The sequence below is a fragment of the Macrobrachium rosenbergii genome, chromosome 54, assembly GCF_040412425.1.
Source record: "Macrobrachium rosenbergii isolate ZJJX-2024 chromosome 54, ASM4041242v1, whole genome shotgun sequence".
Lineage (NCBI taxonomy): Eukaryota > Metazoa > Arthropoda > Malacostraca > Decapoda > Palaemonidae > Macrobrachium > Macrobrachium rosenbergii.
In genome coordinates this window covers 19232603-19255934 of record NC_089794.1, presented here as the reverse complement: position 1 = coordinate 19255934, position 23332 = coordinate 19232603, and the positions used below count along the sequence as shown (strand labels likewise).

Genomic DNA, 23332 nt, shown 5'->3' with positions numbered 1-23332 from the left:
AAAGCACTACTAGAAGTTTTTATTTACTTTCGTTGAGAATCGAACCAATTTCAGTTTCATCAAGAACGCAGCTTGAAAGAAGAGCGTACCAGCTTGATGTTTTGGCTCAGAAACAAACAAAGTTCCGCATCGTTCCCTTTTAAAAGGGAACCATTTGACCTAGCTGATGTTACGAAAGGACTAATAATTTCAATACTTGTCTGCTAGTATCATACTCAAATTCATTCACATTTTAAAAAGATGACATTAATGGTTATCGAGCAAGTGAGTAACTAATATGATTATTATTATTGAGAAGATGAACCCTATTCATGTGGAACAAGCCCACCAAAGAGGCCATTGACTTGAAATTCAAGCTTCCAAAGAATATTAAGGTGTTCATTAGGAAGCAGTAAGATGAGGTAAAGGGAAATACATAAAGATATCCCACTTATTAAAAAAGGAAAAATTAATACATTCACAAATAAATAAACATTTAATAAAATGCAAGGAGAATAGTATTAGGGCAGTGATGCATTGCGTCTTCGCTTGAGCTTCTGAAGTTCCAATTGCGCGACAATCCCAGGGAGACTGATCCACAGTCCAACTGATGTTGATTTTGTTTACGTGGTACTTCTCTTACGGGAAGAACTGACGGATTTAAAACCATTCTGATTTTAATAAATTGGCGTCTTTCATAGTAATGAAAAAATCGCCGGTGACGCAGCGTTCACTCTGAATGACGTTTATTTTGCATGGCACGTGTCGGTCCGATAGGGATGCTAAATTTAAAATCAGTCTGCTATTGATAAACTTATATTTGCTCACATTTTAAAAAGAAATAAAAATGTTAGTAGTATCTTATATGCTGGTTGAAGTTAAGCAAGTTCGAATGGCACTTTTCCGGAAGAAATGACAGACGTGATTCGCATCGTTTGGAGAGAACGCTTCTACAAAACAACACCGTAACGATGAGCGAGGCCAGATGGCAGCCAGGCTGACCAAAGACAGTTATCGTCTCTCGTGTTTCAGAGGTGTTTTCGTGAGAGAATTGCTTTTTATTAGGAAAATACTGCTTCCAGAAAAATTGTCCAAGAAGTATCTAGTATTATATCGTAGATTACGTAAACATACACTCTCAGATATGGTCTAAAGAATACTAGGTCTAGACCTTGAGACTTGTGTCAGTTGTGTGATTAAAAAAAAACGGTCCCACTTGGAGAAAAATCAGCTGATTGTGCAAATCAGTACCTATCCGTGACGATAATCATATCCTAGTGTATCCGCGTTCAGTGTGAAAACAAAAATCATGTATCTTAGTGAATTTTAAGTGAATAATCAGTGAAGTCGTTTCGTACCTGGCCGTTGTGGGTGTAGATCCCCGAATCGTCGTAATCGTACCCGTAGTGGTGTTGGTACCCCTGGTTGTTCTTGTCCGCCCAGGCCTCGGCTGAGGGTTCTGGAGTACTCCACCAGCTGAACAGGTCGCTCCAAGAGGGAAGACCAGCCCATCCGTTGTTTCCTGTTCGTCTGGAAAGGGATAAATAAGTTAAGTATACCTTAGTTTTTACCAGACCACTGAGCTGATCAACAGCTCTCCTAGGGCTGGCCCGAAGGATTAGACTTATTTTACGTGGCTAAGAACCAATTGGTTACTTAGCAACGGGACCTACAGCTTATTGTGGAATCCGAACCACATTATAGCGAGAAATGAATTTCTATCACCAGAAGTAAATTCCTCTAACTCTTCATCAGCCGGCCGCGGGAATTGAACTCCGGCCCATCGAGCGACAGTCTGAAGCTCAACCGACTCGGCCAACAAAGGGCTTGGAAGGGGATATATAGGGTAGATAATGAAAATGTGAAGTTCAGTTTTTTCTTGTGGAATATCATGAAGCAGCGTTCATTTTTTGTAGGTTAAATCGAGGATAATATTCTTAAAAACCTTATCATTACGTAATTGCTATGGTTTTCCTCTGCTAGAGTAAAATAGACAACTAGTAAAACGAACTGTATCAGAAATAACCAGTTGAATTGAAGTATTTCCTCTTAATAGTATGGCCGCTAAGTAAAGATTGCAAGTCAGTCTGACCATCTTGACTGTGATGTATAACTGTGTGTGCGTGTGAGACAGTCTAACCTCCTTGGTGTGAGAGAGAGAGAGAGAGAGAGAGAGAGAGAGAGAGAGAGAGAGAGAGAGAGAGACTTGTATGATTATCGAAACAAATCAAGGCCTGACACCACTTTGTAATCTGATTAACACGCTCTTATTCCTAATCAAATATTTGAAATTCATCCATACTGTTTGATTGAGATGGCCTAATGCCAGCACTTGCTCGTGCTTCTTCAAGCATTCACCGACCTACATATGGCATCTTAGACCTCAGTGTTATCCATTGCCGCTTGCATCAGATTCCTAAAGTTTGTGTGGGTATATTTTAGTTATAATATTTTGTAAGGAGACACTCCTTATGTTTATCTCGTGGACAATTCATCGTTTCCCTTTGCCCCTCACATGAGAGTCCTAAGTTCTCGAACATTCTAAGAATTTTATTCTTTTAGGGACGAGAAGGCTTGCTATAATTATTATCACTGTTATCATTATCATTACCGACATTCTCGATTTTATTTTTCATTTTTCCTACATCCTTGTATCTTTTTATTTCTCTAATACATTGAGTATCTTTATTCCTTCTGTGTCATATCCATTATGCTTTTTTTTTATTTTTTTGACAGGTTTACATTGTCTGCTGTCACGCCATGCGCAGTAGACACGCGCAGTGCGCTTGAAAGGGTTGCACTGACAAGCAAACAAGGTCATTAGGCTAAATAAATACCAGAGGTTTTATACTAGGAAAGTCCGTTGCAGTGACTTCCAGGGTTTGTGTGTGTGTCTTTTCAATGTGTTCCACTTTGGCCACAGTTCCATTGCACCCCGAGATGTAACGAATCCCGGTAAAAAAAAGTCACAGGAAAAAAAAGTCACTGATTTTTCCTAGACAGTGACCCCCACGGGTTTTAACCTGGTATGTATCCACCTTTGCGGCGTCTTTAGTACAAATCCGTTGAGGATTTCTGTATAAACATAAACAAAAGACTGTGAGTGCCATAAAGATAATGACCCCCAAGAAATATTGTGAAATTTTTCCTTGTTACTTTATTACCGGCCACCGTAAATTAATGTGACTTTTTTCCTGTGAGTTTTTTCCTGTGACTTATTTTCCTAACCAAAACTGTGACTTTTTTTCCTGTGATTTTATTACTGGCCACCGGTGTAACACCCTTGAGGCCACCCCTTTCCACGTTTACCCCGTAGAAATGGGCAGTCCATGGATTTGTAATGTCCTGTGCCTCTACCGAGAATTTTGTTCATCTTCCGTCTTCCCTGACTTTCACAACTTCTCATCCTTTCAAAGGCAGAATGAACCCAGCTCATTCCTCCGTGTTCTTTATTTTTTCCTTCAGTCCTGGAGTAGACAGGGAACTTGGATGACCAGCCCACCGGCCTCGCAGTCAAAAAAAAAAAAAAAAAAAAAATTACATTCTCACGCGACTGTAAGACCCAACTCGATGTGTCTGTCTCGTCTGTGCAGCTATTGGAAGATGTATCTTATTCAAAAATATTAGTACATCTAAAAGGGTTAATGGTATGGTCGTTGTTTTTCCAATGATCTAGTGAATGTGGCCAGCATTTTTGAAACGCGCGCGCGCGCACACACACACACACAATGGGAAAACTGCCTTATTGATATGAGCGTATTGATTGTGCATGTTTACAATACCGCGCTCTGTATACGTCCTAAGTCCATGCAATATGCGCTCATGCATGGATGCATGTGAATGTGCAAAGCACAAATATAAATACACACACCCACACGCATATATACTGTATGTATATACATATATGTGTGTATTTATATTTGTGTTGTGGCCATTCACGTGCATCCATGTACGAGCGCATATTGCGTGAAATTAGGAAGTATGCAGGGCACGGTTATGTAAATATACAAAATTAATCCACTCATATCAATATGGCAGTTTTCCCATTGTTATGAACAGACTAAATAGGACTTGTATCTCGAAAGATGTTCGGATATTAACTGATATCACATGGCCAATTGCACCGTCAGTATTGCCATTATTGAGGAGTGTTTACTTGTTATCCAAACTCCGATATTATGCAAGATCCTTATGTGATGCAAAATAAAAAGTTAGTTTTTCCAGTCACCATAAATGCGTGTAGGACATTTTTTTATAAATACAAATCTATTTTGAAAATAAACTTAACTTCCCAAAAATTAAAAACAACCTGTTTTTGGTTTTTGCCACCTTGATGATAATAAATAAATAACTGAATAAATACATAAATAAATAAATATATTTTGGCTGGATTAACACTTTTATAATAAATAAATAAATAAATAAAATAAATAAAGAGCAGCAACTCGTGAACAGTTACCTTGCACTGCGTGACACGATCCCAGCCGGAAGTTTAGAGCAATTTCAGCCCACCGGACGACTGTTTTCTATATATTTTTTTTCTTTTATTGATGGCACCTTCACTTCAAGGTCATTTGTTGGTTTTGTGTGTCGTTCAGAGTGCTAAGTCTGTTTTCTTCCTTTTTGTTCGTGTACTGAGTGTAAGATTTGCCGTTAGGATGACGATAGGTATAGAGCGATTTATTAACTATTTATGTCTACGTCAAGCAACGCTGGGTTTGATCAAAACTTGGCTGTGAGAGGCCACCGTGATACGCCAGTTATTGATATGTTCACTTACAATGCAGGGCTCTTTATAATAAAGTAAGGCAAGTAATGGGACTAATTAGTGCTTGGAATGTTGACCAACAGTGAAAGCAAGACTGTGACATTTTCACTGCGCAGCGGAAGTCTACATCAAACAAGGTGACATCTCAACAGAATGTGGAATCTGATGCTCTGAAAAGCGAGTACCACACACCAATACTCGCGGAGCAAGCACTAATTGGCACCAGAGGAAGTTCCTTCAACCTATTACCATTACAATCAGCTACTGGAATTACCAGTAAATGCTCCAGGGCCACCGTAATGACAGTCCACCGCAAGCAATTACCTCAGAATGACGGGAGCCACCGGAACTGCGAATATGGCAGTCATAGCCATCAGCCCCGCCAGTCCGACCCCGGCGATTCCAGCCAGGTCGTTCGTCTCGATGGACATCTGGGAGAAGTCTGGGAGGTACTCCATCAGCTTCGAGCCCGTTCCGAGTTCTCCGAACTGAAAAGGATGGGGAAAGATATTGGAGTGAAATTAGGCTTTCTTTAGGCGATTTGCGAGGAACATAAGGTTTGTTCCAGGTAAGCCAAATTTCAGTAATGTTGCCCTGGAAAGAGTAAAAAGGTTAACATATGTGCAAAGGTGTTCTGGTTTTGTGCAAAATTACCAGAAAATTATAGTATATTTGCGCATAATTTATTTCAAACCGTTGTCTGGTTTTGGAACAGAATGGTAGCTTAAACAGGTACACAAAAAAACCTATTCATTTTGAACTCTACTGTTTGGAAGGAAAACAATTATATTTTTTTTAATAAAGTTGTCATGTTTTTGTAACAGATTGCCTGCAAAGTATATTACCAAAAAATACATTGCAAATTTCCCAAACTGGAAAGGAAAATAATGATTTTTTAAAAAAATTTATATACTCTTTTTGGAATGGATTTTCCGAAAAAAATAAGTATTTCCCTAAATCCGTTTAAAGTTAGCCAGGATGAAAGGAGAATGGGAACTTTGAGTAAATGTATCCTATTTTACAACAGAATGGAGAGAAAATAAAGTAGGTTTTGAAACAGATATCCATTGTTCATAATACGCACACATCCATTACCCGGTTAAGCAAATTTGTCACTATAACAAAAAGAAAATAATAAAGGTAAGGGGGTTACAAAAGCATGGTAAAAACCTTATAAAATAATAACCGACTTTAGGAGCTTGGTGCAAGCGGGAGTGGTTCACAACGAGGTACGAGATAAGAACAGAATGAGTCGAGATTCTTTTTAGATGTAGATTTTAAATTAGTGACAAAAGTGTCACTCTTCTATAAGTCAGACTTCTTTAAATAAGCTGTAATTTTTAAATCTCTTAGGAGAGAGTAAGGACAATAACCTGTAATAGATCCTTGTACAGCATTAAATTTAAATGAAATCTTCAACATCGGTGAAATTCGTCAGTCATAAATTTTTATGAATAAATCTCCCACAACAAGAGCCAGAGTCAACATTACCTGTTCTGCAGACGCAGGCACGTAATCCACTTTATCCCCGTCAGCACGCGAGGAATTCTTGGCTGTCGCAGTCTTATTGACAGAAGCCTCTTCGCCGCTGTCTAACCTGACATCGATGGGCGTGGTCACGTCGCTGTCACCCTCCTGGACGTCCTCTTCTTCTTCATCTTCTTCTCCCCCTTCTTCTCCTTCTTCGCCCTTTTTCTCAGCGAGAGGGGCACTCGGTTCCTTCTTAGCGTCGTCCTTCTTGGTTCCTTCGTCACCGGTGCTGAGGGCGTTCGATATGAGCTTCGCCAGGTTGGACGCTATCGGGGACGCCAGGATGGAAGGGGCTTCGAACGTGATCTGGGGCGCCCTGGCTGATGAGGAGGAGGAGGAGGACGGCGACGACTTCGAGGACGACCTTGACGACACTTCTGCAGGATAGGAAGGGAAGGCTTCTATCCTCCTCTCGAGGTCCGACAGGAAGTCCTTCACTTCTTCGGCGTGACACGCGACGGACAGCAGGAGTAGGATCCCAACGACTGGAGGAAAATGAGTAAGGGAGGAAAATCAGTAATGGAGGAAGACCAATAGGGGGAAGAAAATGAATAAGGAGGAAAATCAATCAGGGAGGAAAATCAACAGGGGAAGAAAATGAGAGGAAAGTCAATAAGGGAGGAAAATCAATAGGGGAAGAAAATGAGTAAGGGAGGAAAATCAATAAGGGAGAAAAATTAATTAGAGAGGAAAATCTATAATGGGAAGATAATGAGTAAGGGAGGAAAGTCAATAAGGGAGAAAAATTAATTAGGGAGGAAAATCAATAATGGGAGGAAAATCAAGAAAGGAGGAAAATGAATAAGGAAGGAAAATTAATTAGGGAGGAAAATCAATAAGGGAGGAAAATGTATTAGGGAGGAAAATCAGTACGGGAGGAAAACCAGTGAAGTGAGGAAAATCGCACGTGTGAGAATGTGATGGTTGCCAAGTTGTTCTTTTCTTTTAAAGAGCAGAAATTTCACTGCAACGTAAAAAAAAAATTCAGTCTGTATTTTAGAGAGCTTTCATTGTCGCTAATTTAATAACTGTCAGAATTAATGTCTCACTGTTTTTCACGTTTTGTAGTGTGGAACCTTATAAATACATCTGACAGTTTTAATGTTTGCATCTAATTATGAAAAAATGTGGACAAGTATATCTATATGTATATATATGTGTGTGTGCGAGTGTGTGTATGAGTGTATGTATGTATACATTTACGCACATACACTCACATATTCATACATACGAAAGGGCTAAATTCAGTCACATAAGTTTCTTTCAATAATTTTATGAAACTGTGAGCCTTTGCGTTGTGTGGCAAGCTTCCTCAATATCCTAGTTTAGTTTTGGAGGCACTCTTTTCGGCTGTTATTTGTTTATTGTATTTTTGAATAACAGTCTCCCTTTCCTGTTTTCGTTTTAGATTAACGTGAAATGTTACCTCTCCTTACTTCAAGGAGCATCTTATCAAATAATAAGCTTTTAATTAAATTAGAGCAAACTTCCGCCTGAGATTACCGTGTTTATTATATTGCCTTTGCACAGGAAGCTCTTATTCATAACAAAACTAATATTCTCTAAGTCAGGGGTCATACAAAGACAGCAGAGAGAGAGAGAGAGAGAGAGAGAGAGAGAGAGAGAGAGAGAGAGAGAGAGAGAGAGAGAGAGAGAGAGAGAGAGAGACTGGCTGGACAGTCTGTCATCAGGAATCCAATATTTAAAACAGATTTATGATTTCGAAGGTCAGAGAGAAAGCGGAAGATTCCTTCCGGCTAAGCCTTCTTCTGTATCTCGGGCACTGCCACCTGACGTGCAATTAACGACCAGGTATGTCATATGGCAACAGATGATATGCCAACCTTTCCCCCCCCTTGCAACGGGCACAAAACTCACCAGGTCAAGGCAACAGCAGCTGCACTTGCCAGGTCGTGCAGCTGCCGTTTGTAAATCGCACGAAACAAGCTTTCTGTGCTAATGAGGATGATTAGCGGCGACAGTGACCCATATTTTTATTGATTAGTTTTGCGCGCTGGTTCCTAGATTTGCGAAGGAAGCTTCATCAAGGTAGAGGGTAACAATAATAAATAACAATTCATACCTTATCAGTGACGAATGACAGGCATGTCAGATACAGCCTTGGTTAACCAGACGGCTATCGACTTCGTAAGTATGCCGAGGAATTAATCAGTGACACGCCGAAATGCATAACGAGGCAGGAGAAAACGGACCCACGCTTCTGGTTTTTGCTGGCTAATGTTAAAGAGGGTAATAGTAGTAAATTAGGTCATTGGGGAGAGAGAGAGAGAGAGAGAGAGAGAGAGAGAGAGAGAGAGAGAGAGAGAGAGAGAGTAGACTCAGCCAGGATCAGTTTTGTGAAGTGATTGGTTTGCTTATAAAATCTGGCGTCGCAACGTCCATGGTTATGGGGTAGGCCCCTCCAGCAATGAGAGAGAGAGAATTAAGAGAAAAAAACAAGAGAGAGAGAGAGAGAGAGAGAGAGATGGTAAAGTATTAAGAATGAAGGTTTGACTATAACAGGACCAATTTTGTGAAATGATTGTTTGTAAAATCTGGCGTCGCAACGTCGATGGTTAGGGGATAGGGCCCCCAGGCAACGGGAGAGTGAGAATAAAGAGAAAAAGAGCAAATGAAGAGAGAGAGAGAGAGAGAGAGAGAGAGAGAGAGAGAGAGAGAGAGAGAGAGAGAGAGAGAAAGCGCACAAAGTACTAAGAATTATGAGTTGACATAAACAGGAAGTTATTGGTATGCTTGTAAAAACTGGCGTCGCAACGTCCATTGTTATGGGGTAGGGCCCTCAGAGGTAGAGAGAGAATAGAGAGAAAGGAGCAACATAGAGAGAGAGAGAGAGAGAGAGAGAGAGAGAGAGAGACAAAATGCTAAGAATTAAAAGCTGACTGAAACAGGATCAGTTTTGTTAAATGATTGATTTGTTCGTAAAATGTGGCGTTGCAACGTCCATGGCCAAGGTATAGGGACCTTAGACAGAGAGAAAAAAAACAGAGAGAGAGAGAGAGAGAGAGAGAGAGAGAGAGAGCAAAAAGTATAATATCCGTGTGAGAAAAAGCTCCCTCACATAAAAGACCAACCCACCATGACAAAATACGAGTTCCTGTACCGTACAAGAGCGAGACCTGTAGTAAACACGTACAAAAAGAACACAATAGAATTCCCCCGTTTCTATGTTGATTGGGTACAATGGCTTCCCATAGCTGTAATTTCACGGCCTTTTAAATCGATTTAGTGGGTTATGGCAATTGCTACCTAATTCAGTGACGTATCTAAGAGTACAGCTAGCATTTTATTACAGTTGCTTTGATTGGCACAGCACCCGTCGTTATAGATTGGCGATAGCCAGTTATTGTCTAATTTTCGCCTCTTATCTTAAATGTGAGTTTGACAGTGAATGAAAAGATTATTATTATTATTATTATTATTATTATTATTATTATTATTATTATTATTATTATTATTATTATGAATTTCAGAACGAAGAACATTCAACGCATATTTTTTACTCTATTTTTGACGTTTCGGTACAAATCTTATACCATTTTCGAAAAATCAGCAGAAATAAACAAAAGACATGGATATGGTAAAATATATACAATATTACAATTACAAATACAACAAAGGTCGAAAGATTAAGAGAAAAAACTAAAGAACTACAAAAAAACTAGGACAAGATAATATAAAACATATTTACATTATGTACAAAGGAAATGAACTGTATCAAGGGGATATTATTATTATTATTATTATTATTATTATTATTATTATTATTACGGTTTGACAGTGAATGAAAAGTTATTATTATTATTATTATTATTATTATTATTATTATTACATCGTACATTCGGTCTTACTGAAGAAGACAGATTGTCTAAAACTTGTTCAGCAAGATTCCACCAAGTAGAATTAAGCAAGAAAGAAAAAAATGTGTTTGACGGAACCTCCAAACAAGGGACATCAAAGCAAGAATAGATGATCATAATAATAATAATAAAAGGATACTGTGGTCCAGTGGTGAATTATGTATCTGATGGTTAGTCGATTTTGGTGGGTCGTTGTCTAGAGGAACATATAGTAACAACCTCATCCCAAAAAATTTCCAGGAACTAGAAAATTCTCTTAAGGGAGAAGTCGGGTATTTAATTAATAATAATAATAATAATAATAATAATAATAATAATAATAATAATAATAATAAAATTATAATAATAATAATAAAAGGATACTGTGGTCCAGTGGTGAATTATGTATCTGATGGTTAGTCGATTTTGGTGGGTCGTTGTCTAGAGGAACATGCGGTAACAACCTCATCCCAAAAAATTTCCCAGAATTAGAACATTCTCTCAAGGGAGAAGGCGGGTATTTAATTAATTAATTAATTAATAATAATAATAATAATAATAATAATAATAATAATAGAGCCCGTAATTCCATGTTGTGCGTATGTTACGTCAAGCATTTCTGATAATAATAATAATAATAATAATAATAATAATAATAATAATAATAATAATAATAATAATAATGTTTTGTAATTCCACGGTATGTATATTTTACATAAAGCAATTTATTTAAATAATAATAATTATCATTAATATTGTCATCATGAATATCATTAATGTTATCATCAAAAGCATCCCCATTAAATTACCTCCGTAATCCACGCGTTATGCACACATTACGCCGCGTGCTGTGAACCACCTCATTCTTCATGCACCAACTCTCAAAAAAAAATCTAAAAAAAAATCTGACCTCCATCAACTTAAAAAAAAAAAAAAGAAATCACGCCTCCATCAAGTAAAAAAGAAATCACGCCTCCGTCAATTCAAAACAAATCACGCCTGCATCGACTCAAAAATAATGCCGCCTCCATCAGCTTAAAAAAAATCATGACTCCATCAACTCAAAAGAAAAAAAAAAGAAATCACGCCTCCATCAACTAAAAAAAATCACGCCTTCATCAACTCAAAAAAAATGAAATCACGCCTCCATCAACTCAAAAAAAAAAAAAGAGAGAGAAATCACGCCTTGCCCAGTAAAGGCTTCGACGAACAGTCGCATAAAACTAGGGTCTTGGTGTATGTTTGTTTACGACCCAATCAGGACGCAATCTGACATAATTACTCACGTGAGGTTAAACCTGGAGGGGTGACCGAGTCGGGATAATAAAATATTTAGTGGTCGCGATATTGGGTCAGGATGTGGATTGACCTTGAATTGACCGATTGGCCTACATACGGGAATTTCATAGATTTCTGTTTATGCGCATGTCTGTGTGAGTGATGCCTTTGTGCCTACTAGCTTGTAAGCCTGTATGAGCGTTTTAACCCCTTTCATTCCTGTTACTGTACCTCCGTTCATATTCTTTTCTTCCATCTTACTTTCCACCCTCTCCTAACAATTGTTTCATAGTGTAACTGGTAGGTTTCCCCCCTGTTCCACATTTTAAACCTGTTCAGTGGCCGGCTAATGAAGATTTAGAGGAATTTATTTCTGGTTATAGAATTCATTTCTCGCTATAATGTGGTTCGGATTCCACAACAAGCTGTAGGTCCCGTTGCTAGGTAACCAATTGTTTCTTAGCCACGTAATAATAAGTCTAATCCTTCGGGCCAGCCCTAGGAGAGCTGTTAACCAGCTCAGTGGTCTGGTAAAACTAAGGTATACTTAACTTTGTTACTCTCAATTTTCCTTTCAGCGCTGAATGACCTCATACGTCCCAGCGCTTGGCCCTCGGCCTAAATTGTATATTCTATCTATCTATATGAGCATCTTACTTCCTAGTTTGATCTAATATCAGTAAATCTATCTTTACGATTCAGTTTACTGTCTGTCTGTTATCTCTGTATCTATCTATCTGCCTATCTATCTATCTGGCCTAAATACGGGATTTTCACAGACGTCTGTTTATGCGTACGTCTTTGTGAATGATGGCTTTGAGTCTGCTGGCCTGTATACCCATATGAGCATTTTCTTGGACTGTAGCTAACAGTATATTCAATATATTTTTATGATTCATTTCTTACAGTTAACCTATGTTTGTGTTATAGGTTACTGTGTTTGCATGTGTATATGAATCTGTATGTTGCATTTCATTAGTTACCAGTTTGTTTGATGCACTTATTCCTAAATTATCTCTCTGTCTATCTGAGTGGTTAACAGGCTGCCCTAATAGACTGGAATGTCATAAGTTTGGCTCAAAAGAATAACCATCATTCTTCCTCACATTCTTAACATTTCCATCTCACATTTAGTTTTCTGTGAAAGAAAACTGTTGAGATGGCTATTTGTCTGTCCGTCCGCACTTTTTCTGTCCGCCCTCACATCTTAAAAACTACCGAGGCTAGAGGGCTGCAGATTGGTATGTTGATCATCCACCCTCCAGTCATCAAACATATCAAACTGCAGCCGTCTAACCTCAGTAGTTTTTATTTTATTTAAGGCTAAAGTTAACCATGATTGTGCGTTTGGCACCGCCGTAGGTGCCAGCAACACAGGCTACTACCGGGCCGTGGCGGAAATTTTCATGGGCTGCGGCTGAGAGTTTCACGGGCCGCGGCTGAGAGTTTCATACAGCATTATACGTTGTACAGAAAACTCGATTTTACTTGTTTCTATATTTCGTAATTTCGAGTGACTTTTCCTCCTTAAGGAAGCATAAAGGTCTGCCGCTTCCTGCCCTCCTCTTTGTTATCACTGTTATTATTATAACCCCCTCAGGAAGGCCACCGGTACGGTCTAGGGCAGCTGACGAATGTGTGTCGCGACCTGGCCCCCGGATCGCGTCACCTTGACATTGTTTTGCATTGTTACCCGGGTGGTGGATTTAATGCTAAGCTTATTATTATTATTATTATTATTATTATTATTATTATTATTATTATTATTTGCAAAGGTTGGACATTCTTATAGGACGCGTATTATTATGATTATTATCACTCGTAATGTGTACACATTTATAGAACAAACCAAAACGGGCAATTATGAATGTGTTAACGTGGAAGAAGTTAAAAAATGAATTATTATTACTTACAAAGGTTTGACATTCGTTAGGACGCGTATTTATTATCATACGTTTATAGAACAAACCAAAATGGCAATGATGAATGTGTGGAAAAAGTTAAAAACAAAACTGAATATCGATAACAAACAATGCATAATTGAGAGTCAGAGTCTTCCTTAAGTGAAGACAAGAAACTAAGACTATTTGATTTCATGAGTCACAAACACGAGTTTCAGCCAACCGGTTTGTGCAATATCTCACGGCCTTCCCTTCAAGTGTGTGGAATTCCCTTCCTTGAATCATTCAACCGGCCTCTTTCCAATCCGCCATCTCTATAAAAGGGGTCAAGTTTCGGTGGGCAGCCATGCCCCTAAAGATGAAATCCAATGAAGAGAAATTTATATTCGCTGACGTTAAAGAAAATTCATTTCGTGTTAAAAGGCGAGGTTTGGCGAGTCACTCAAATTAATGCCAAAGGTCGCTAGACGGAAAGCCCTCTATTTGGACTTTTGATTTTTATCTTTTTATATTTTTATCTTTTTATTTTGTTTTTATGTTTTTCGGCTTTCAGACACTAAATGTAGGTCAGTTTTTTTCCACTGGGACTTTTAAAAACTTTCACAATTCTTTTACATTCATCGGTTGCTCTAAAATACGATGATTTGTTAGAGAAATTTAGAGTTAATCTCGTCAGTTAATTAAGTAGCCTACATCCGCGTAGAGTCTTTGGTTATTCCTGACTTGCCTTTCTCTTAGTTATTATTCATCCGATATCGTATATTTCATCGTCACAACCTTCTTTTTATGTGATCCGTTAAGTCTTTTCGTACGTGCGAGCATTATTGTGCTTTGACAAAGTCCTACAAGCACTGAAAAGACTTAGTGTTTAGACAATTCTCTCTCTCTCTCTCTCTCTCTCTCTCTCTCTCTCTCTCTCTCTCTCTCTCTCTCTCTCTCTCTCTCTCTCAATCTTGTATGAAACAGATGTATTGTCGATTAGATAACTCTTATGATTTTTCTCATATTTATATAGATGGATACATTAAAATGCTTTTGTGCCACAAGCACTTACACACAATATAAGATATATATATATATATATATATATATATATATGTGTGTGTGTGTGTGTGTGTGTGTGTGTGTGTGTGTGTGTGTGTGTGTGTGTGTGTGTGTGTGTGGACCACATCATCCTGTGTTCAGTTCCCGTCAAAGCAGGGAGTAACGGTCTTAAGCAACTTAACGGTGTTTCAATCAAAACAAAAGAAAATACTCTCTCTCTCTCTCTCTCTCTCTCTCTCTCTCTCTCTCTCTCTCTCTCTCTCTCTCTCTCTTAGAGGAACGTGCACCAAGTCCTAGCACCTTGGCACAATCAGCAATGATCAAAATGAAACACGAATGTGTTGCCACCTAACCCCCAAAATTTAGTCCCCCCCCCTCCCACCCCCGCTCCCTCTACCTGTGAAAATACGACGATGCTTACCTCTGAAGACAGTAATTGATGATACAAGGTTCACTTTGTCATCTCATTTAGCGTTCACTCGAGAGCGTAACGGTTCCTTTTACGGATTTTCTTTCACGTATGTATTCAATGTTATTTTTATTTTATTTTATTTTATTTTTTTTTTTTTTAGAAGGTGGTGAGTTCGCTTGGACGGAAGCAGAGCTTTCTCTCCGTCCCTGTTTCTCTTTCATTTTATAATTAATATACTTAAATATATTTCATATCTCGTTCTCCCACTCGCTCTCTCTCTCCGGGTCGTAATTAATATACTACTTTCCCTCTCGCATATTTTATGTGCCCGGTACTGGGGAAATAATAGCATTCTCGCCGCTCTCTGTGGTGTGAAAGTCATCAAATGGCCAGAGGCTTTGTGTTTGCAATCCTATACCTTGTATTTCCTTGCAAATAACGAGAAATATACAATGAATATGCATCCTAGGGCTTTGAATGGGCACGACATGATGCGGATTAGAAGAAATATATAACAGTTCATTTGTTTAAAGGAAGGAAGCTGGGTGTGTTGGCACTCTGGGTGTGTTGGCACTCAGTGAGACAAAAGTGAGAAGGCAGGGTGTGCTTGAACGGGATGAGCAGTGGGTAATTGTGTCATGGGTAGCTGGAATGTTAAAGAGGGAAAAAGTTGTGATAGTGAGCGTATATGGACTGGGATTGGAGAAGAATGAGAGTGGAAGAGATTATTTCTTGGGAGAGCTGTCATCTATGCCTTGTGGGACTTGGAGAGCATGAAAGGGTGGTTGTGCTAAGTGATTTAATTGCAAAAGTGTATAGATAACAGAATAGATGGCTTTATAAGCAGATATGGAGCGCCCTGAGGAAATGAGAATGGAGAGACTCGTGGAAATGTATTTGAAAATGGCTTCGAAATACGTGCTTTCTGGAGAAACAATATTTATAATTATATTTAGGAGAATGGAAATCTTTAGAAAATGGGTTGTTAGACTACACATTAGTTCAGAGAAGATGGAAGAGCAAATCGATGGATGTAATAGTGAGAAAAGGGATGGCTGAAAGTATAGCTGATCAATATATGGTTGAAGCAAAGGTCAATTTAAAAGAAAATTGGCTGAAAGTATAGCTGATTATTATATAGTTGAAGCAAAAGTCAAGTTAAAAGAAAATTCTAAGTTGGAGAGAAGAAAGTTAAACTGTATCTGTAAGTTTAGTCAAAACAAGAGACTGTGGTAAAGAAGTAAGTATAACAAATAAGGAGAAATTGGATGAAAAATGAGCTAAGGATCAAAACACAGAAGTTTGTAAAATTTTAGGCTTGGGACATAAGAATCAGCAGGGAGTGTTTTTTGATTAGGGAAGGTGGTAAGATGGAATAAAAACATTGCCTGGTGGATTGACGAAATGAAATGCCTAGAAAAAAAAAGATATTAGATATTATTAGAAGTATGGTAAATTGTGTGACGGATTGCACGAAGACAGATAAGGTTGTCAAAAAAAAAGGTGAGAGAGGAAAAGAAAGTTTTCTGCACTGCGTATAATGCTGTATGAAACTCGCAGCCACGGCCAGGTGGTGGCCTGTGTTGTTGGCACCTATAGCGGTGCCAGACTCACGATCATGGCTAACTTTAACCTTAAATAAAATAAGAACTACTGAGGCTAGATGGCTGCAATTTGGTATGTTTGATGATTGGAGGGTGGATGATCAACATAACAATTTGCAGCCCTCTAGCCTCAGTAATTTTTAAGATCTGAGGGCGGACAGAAAGACATCTCAATAGTTTTCTTTTACAGAAAGCTAAAAAAGGTGAACAAGAACTTGGAAAACATTGAGAAGTTGCTCTGCTTGGAGGCGAACACAGAGAGAAAATCGAATGAGATTTGGATCCCAGGGTAAAACTTTCAAGAGGAGAGAGGCTGTTGTCTGAAGTGAACGAAGTTCTGGGTCAGTTGGGTGATTATTTTGATGATGATTCATTGATTGTGGAATACAGAAGAGAGGTAGAGCTGAATGATACAAGATAGAATGGGTTAGGGTAAGGTTGAGTGTACTGAAGATAACTACTTTCTCCCCTTTCTTACTATAACAGTTATGCCCAATCAGTTCACTCTCTCTCTCTCTCTCTCTCTCTCTCTCTCTCTCTCTCTCTCTCTCTTATTATTATTATTATTATTAATATTATTATTAATGCATTAGTTCTTTCTTCAGGCATAACAAAACTCTCTCTCTCTCTCTCTCTCTCTGTTATTATTATTATTGTTATTATCATTATTATTATTATATTATATTATTAATCCATTAATTCTTCTTCAGGCATAACAAAACTCTCTCTCTCTCTCTCTCTCTCTCTCTCTCTCTCTCTCTCTCTCTCTCTCTCTCTCTCTCTCTCTCTCTCATCTGTTTCTAAATGAGTATCACCTTCTTAATCTATTCCATCTAATATCTACTCTGACCCACTCAACAAACATTTTACTGACATTTGGCCAAGCATGATTATGGAACAGCTGTGATAACTTGATTATTGTTCTAGGGAAGAAATCCATATTATTGTTATTATTATTATTATTATTATTATTATTATTATTATTATTAATATTATTATTATTATTATTATTATTATTATTATTATTATTATTATTATTATTATTATTCTTTTCTCCTCTGAGTGTATTTGGGGTGAGGTTGCTTTCCCATGGGCTTCTCCACCCACCCAATGACACTCTACAGTCGTCAAAAAGAGAGAGAGAGAGAGAGAGAGAGAGAGAGAGAGAGAGAGAGAGAGAGAGAGAGAGAGTTTTGTTATGTCTGGAGAAAGAATTAGTGGATTAATAATAATAATAATAATAATAATAATAATAATAATAATAATAGAGAGAGAGAGAGAGAGAGAGAGAGAGAGAGAGAGAGAATGAACTGATTGGGCATAATTGTTATAAAAAAAAAGAGAGAAAGTTTGAGAACGAATTATGAGTTATCCAAGAATATTTAGAAAGAGAGAGAGAGAGAGGGAGAAACAAGTTGCTCCCGAAAAAAATGGCAAAATGGTTGCTCATCCAGTATTTGCAGGGAGTGAAAATACCGACTGCACTACTTCAGCATCAGGTTTGGACAGCTGGAGAGAAATCTTCGTCCTTTGCAGCATCCGGGGAAAATAAAAAAAGAATAATATCTGTGTTGCTGTTGCAATAGCTATTATTATTATTATTATTATTATTATTGTTGTTGTTATTATTATTATTATTATTATTATTATTATTATTAAAAGATAATTCGTTTTTTCCAGATTATCTGAGCTGCTCTCATTATTAATGTTAAGGTCAGTTGTTGATGTAATTCTCAACATTGAAAGGTAAATTACCTAAATTATTATTGTTATACCATAGTGATTTTATTACTGAATTTCTTATTTAAAATATAAATATTATTAACTTTTGAAGTAATATATACTGTATATATGTAGATATATATATATAGATATATATATATATATATATATATATATATATATATATATATATATTTATATATATATATATATATATATATATATATATATATATATATATATATATACCTCATATATATATATATATATATATATATATATATATATATATATACATATACCTCACGTATAACACTACCACCCCATATGCTTGAATTTTACCAAGAGTTTAACCCTTACCTAACCCAACCTGCACAAGCAAATCCGCGCATGCAAACTCGCTGCCGGCAAAGATCAAAAGAAGCAGTAATCTAAATCTGCCAAAAATCCCGGCCCTGGGGGCTACGTGTGACATAACGCTACATCGGTGACGCGCCGTGACGTTACTGGCACAGAGCGACACATAGTCGCATTCGTTTAACATCGGCAGCTAACTAAGGGAAAGTTTTGGGTTACGTAAACAAGCAGGTGGGCTGCAGTTGCGCTTATTGTAACGGTTGTTTGTGATGGATTTTTTTTTGGCTCGCCAGCATACAAACACACGCATACACACACATATATACGCACATACACCTAAGTCATCAGTATTGTGTCATACTCAGTTACACAAAAGGAAATTCAGTTAAAATCTTAATTATTAAGTAATATATATATATATATATATATATATATATATATATATATATATATATATATATATATATATATAAATTATATATATATATATATATATATATATATATATATATATATATATTGGACAGTTCATATTAATATAAAATCTCTCTCTCTCTCTCCCTATAATATATATATATATATATATATATATATATATATATATATATATATATATATATATATATATATACATATATATATATATATATCTGTCTATCTATCTATATATGCACGTCCAGCCACTCACTCTCCCGCCTATATATACCTTACAAGCGCTTCATTACCATCTTAAAAACTACTGATCGTTCTTAATAAAACATCAATTCTATACTTTCTCAGCACTTTCCTTATATACTGGTTAAGTATCAGTTCTATAAAACTTGATCCACATACCGTCTTTCCTGTATAAACCTACATGTTCTCCCCTTATCAATTTTTGTTGTCTGTTTTGCTCTAATGGAGCAACTATTCCTCTCACCTCCCACCCACTTCTTTGGAACTTTTCCGTCATCCAGACATACCTTACAAACTCTGGTCAGCCACTCGATCACACTTTCATTATATCACTTGCAATCAAACTGGCCTCCTCATTTCTTCAACAGGCATCTACAAGTACTCTCAACTATAGAACAACCCTTTCCACTGTGATGCCATTCACCTGCGCCTCTCTTCTGTCCTCCACACTCAACAGATCTTTCAAATATTCTGCCCATGAAACCAGGATTGTATCCACACCTTACAGCATCTCTTCATCAGCATCTTATACTGTGAGATCCACTTGCTCAGTAATCTACATTTCTGCATTTACTTCTCTGTAGAAAAATTTATTTTCCATAATGTTCTTTTTTGCCGTCTCCCCTGTGCTCTTATTATTTACTTTTTTTTTGGTTTTGATTTTCACTTTCTTCTTGACTATCCGAAAAATTATGGTAATGACAAATAATAAAATCTGGAGAGAACGCTATATGTAAATCTACATGTCCCCAACAGATTTTGCACTTTTTACCACATCTCTTTCCCTCATTATTCAGGTACAAGTTATGACATTTTATTATTATTATTATTATTATTATTATTATTATTATTATTATTATTATTATTATTATTATTATTATTATTACCAATATACATTCATTTGAACACACAGCCAAACATACCACTAAGTAGCAAAGCAAACTTCCTCAGAACAGCCAAATAAAGATGAATGTAAGTGGGAAAAGATTAAACAATGGTACGTGGGGCATTAATGAAGCAATACATCATGTCTTAGATTTATCGTGATGCATTATTTATCTAACAAAACTCTGGACACACAACAGACAAAATCTGGAAAGTTTATGGGCATACAGTGGTAACGAAGGAAAATCATTTACACTGAAATTAAAAAGCTAAACTTGCTGTCAGTGATAATTAATTGCAAGGAACTGTTCAGGAAACAGTACCTATGAGTATTTTTGAATGGAAATTTATGCGTATATTTACGTGTGTTATTTTGTTTTGTCTTCAGAATATACAAGTATGAAATACATACATTGCTCTGGCTGCTCCTTGTATATTAGAAAAATAGTATATTATCATTATTTATATATATATATATATATATATATATATATATATATATATATATATATATATATATATATATATATATATATATATATATATATATATATATATATAACTTGGACTAAGACAGCAGTACTCACCTTTCCCAATTAACGACGTCTCCATCTTGTCCAGAAGACACGAAGTATAAACGCTTTATAATACAATTTTATCAAAAATCCCTTGGCATCACAGTCAAGAAAGACGAGACAGAACGCTGACCGGCACTTCCACCCGCACTGACAGTCACCGCTCAAGTGACGGATCTAGACGTCCAGATTCCAGTTGCAAGGGGCCTTACGGTGCACACCGTCCAAGCCCCGCCCACCCGGGTTTCAAGCGCAGCCGCTGATTGGCCGTGGCGGGCCCAATCATGCCACGTCATATTGACGTCACTGATCTCGAAATATCCTACATAGGTCAGCGCATCACCAGTTGTTGTGGTCTGGAGTATTATCTCCTGTTTGCGGAAATTGGGGGGAAGAAACAAACAAATTGTTTTCGCAGAGCATTAAGGAAAACTCCAGGCTTTTTTTTTTCTTTCTTTTTTGTACCGTTCACGACCTGGAAAGATCCCCAGCAACTTGAGCACGATTGCAAAACTCGTTCCCAGTCACACGGCGACAGATATGAACACGCTCGGTTTTCCAGCGCTCCTCCGGAGTGAGACTTCCAGCAGCCATCTGGCCCTGGAAATAAATCACGGATTTCCCCCATTTGACCCATTTGTGTGTGCCAGGACTCCTCCTCACCCCCGTGCGAATGTATGGAAACCCCATTTTTCGCGCGTCCCATCTTCCCCCGCGAGAAAGTCGACCGTGAACATGGCGAGAGTTTTCTAGTGACCTGGAAGTTCCACTTTTGTGAATGAATCAGTGAATGAGCCGTTTATCGACGTCTGCCTTCCCCTGGTGATTGGTCGAAGGAGTGTGTTGTTTGCCATGTTTGCCATATGCTCGCCGAGCGTAGCTTTGCTATTATTGGCCAGTGCGTGGAAAATTTCATGTGAAACGGACCCCAGAACATAATTCCCATGCGTTAAACATATATACAGTATATATATATATATATATATATATATATATATATATATATATATATATATATATATATATATATATATATATATATATATATATATATATATATGGCCTTTTTCCACTACAAGGAACGGCTCTACAGAAAAGGCAAAAGAGATATCACTGCAATATTTACCCCTTAAGTGATGAGAAAATAATGAATCCCGGTGCAGGGAACTTCCACATTATCATCGGTTTTATGCACCTGCACAGAGGACTCATCAGCAACATGTAGAACCCCTACCCCCATTATACTCCGCAATGCACCGCTATCTAGCAAGTCCTTTAATCCTCACACCGCTGGACTGTGGGACAGCCTCCCAGGGATGTCGTGCGATTGGAACTTCAGAAGGTCAAGCGAAGATGCAATGCATTACTACCCTAATACTATTCTCCTTGCATTTTAATGTTTTTATCTATTTATTAATTTATTAGTTTATTTTTTTTAATTATTGAGATCTCTTCTTTTTGTATTTCCCTTTACTTCCTCTTACTTCTTCCATATTCTTTGGAGGCTTGAATTTCAAGTCAATGGCCCCTTTGGTGGGCTCGTTCCGTGTGAATAGTTTCGTCTGCTGAATAATAATAATAATAATAATAATAATAATAATAATAATAATAATAATGTATTCTCTAGCTTCCTGGATATTAGGAACCTTCCTGTCTATATTTCTTTCACGTTTATCTATTCGCCCCCTTCCCAAGGCTGATCTTTTTACCACTCCTACGTATCTTCATATTTCTCACCGTTACAGTACTGCGTAAACATTACAGCTCTGTAGCTTCCACCTTTATTCGTTCATTTGCATTTATCATCTACACTTCACTTCCATAGAGGAGAGTTGGTTCAACACTCTCTCTATTTGGCTTCCCTAGACACTTAAATTTTCCTCCTTGTCTTTTTCACTTTTTAGTTTTCTATAAAAGAAAACTATTGTGCCGGATTTGCCTGTCCGTCCGCACTTTATTCTGTCCGCACTTTTTCTGTCCGTCCTCAGATCTTAAAAGCTACTGAGGCTAGGGGGCTGCAAATTGGTATTTTGAGCGTCCACCCTACAATCATCAAACATACCAAATTGTAGCCCTCTAGCCTCAGTAGGTTTTATTTTATTTAAGGTTAAAGTCAGCCATAATCGTGCTTCTGGCAACGACATAGGATATGCCACCACCGGGCCGTGGTTAAAATTTCATGGGCCGCGGCTTGTACAGCATTAGGCAGAGACCACCGAAAGATAGATCTGTTTTCGGTGGCCTTGATTATACGCTGTAGCGGCTGTACAGAAAACTCGATTGTGCTGAAGAAACTTCGGCGCAATCGAGTTTTACCTCCTTTTTAACCTGTCATCATCCAGAATATTTAATCACAAATGCCCTTGCGACGAATTTACTGCTTTTACTCTCTCTCTCTCTCTCTCTCTCTCTCTCTCTCTCTCTCTCTCTCTCTCTCTCTCTCTCTCTCTCTCATATTTTATATATATATATATACACACACACACACATATATATATATATATATATATATATATATATATATATATATATATATATAATTACATATATATTTATGCATATACACATATGTGTATATATATGTATATGTATGTATATATATTCAGATAAAATCTCATTTGGAGAATTAATAATAAACACCTTTCCCTTCAGTAAATCTTTTCCAAGCTGCGCCCGTGTTGTAACAAATCACAATTTGGGGTAAACATGTATTCCTTAACGTTGTATCAGTTAAGCAGTTGAACA

At 37.4% G+C, this 23332-nt stretch overlaps 1 protein-coding gene across 1 annotated transcript in view; it reads right to left on the bottom strand.

Annotated features, from left to right (window-relative positions):
* LOC136834824 (uncharacterized) overlaps nt 1-20771 on the bottom strand; it is a 39834-nt gene extending 19063 nt beyond the window's left edge. The window contains exons 1-4 of the mRNA XM_067097583.1: nt 20600-20771; nt 6239-6762; nt 5072-5235; nt 1338-1509 (exon numbers count right to left, since the gene is read on the bottom strand). Of these exons, the coding sequence (XP_066953684.1) occupies nt 1338-1509; nt 5072-5235; nt 6239-6762; nt 20600-20624 (885 nt within the window). The 5' untranslated portion in view covers nt 20625-20771. The remainder of the gene's footprint in view (nt 1-1337; nt 1510-5071; nt 5236-6238; nt 6763-20599) is intronic.
* Between the last annotated feature and the right edge of the window lie 2561 nt (nt 20772-23332).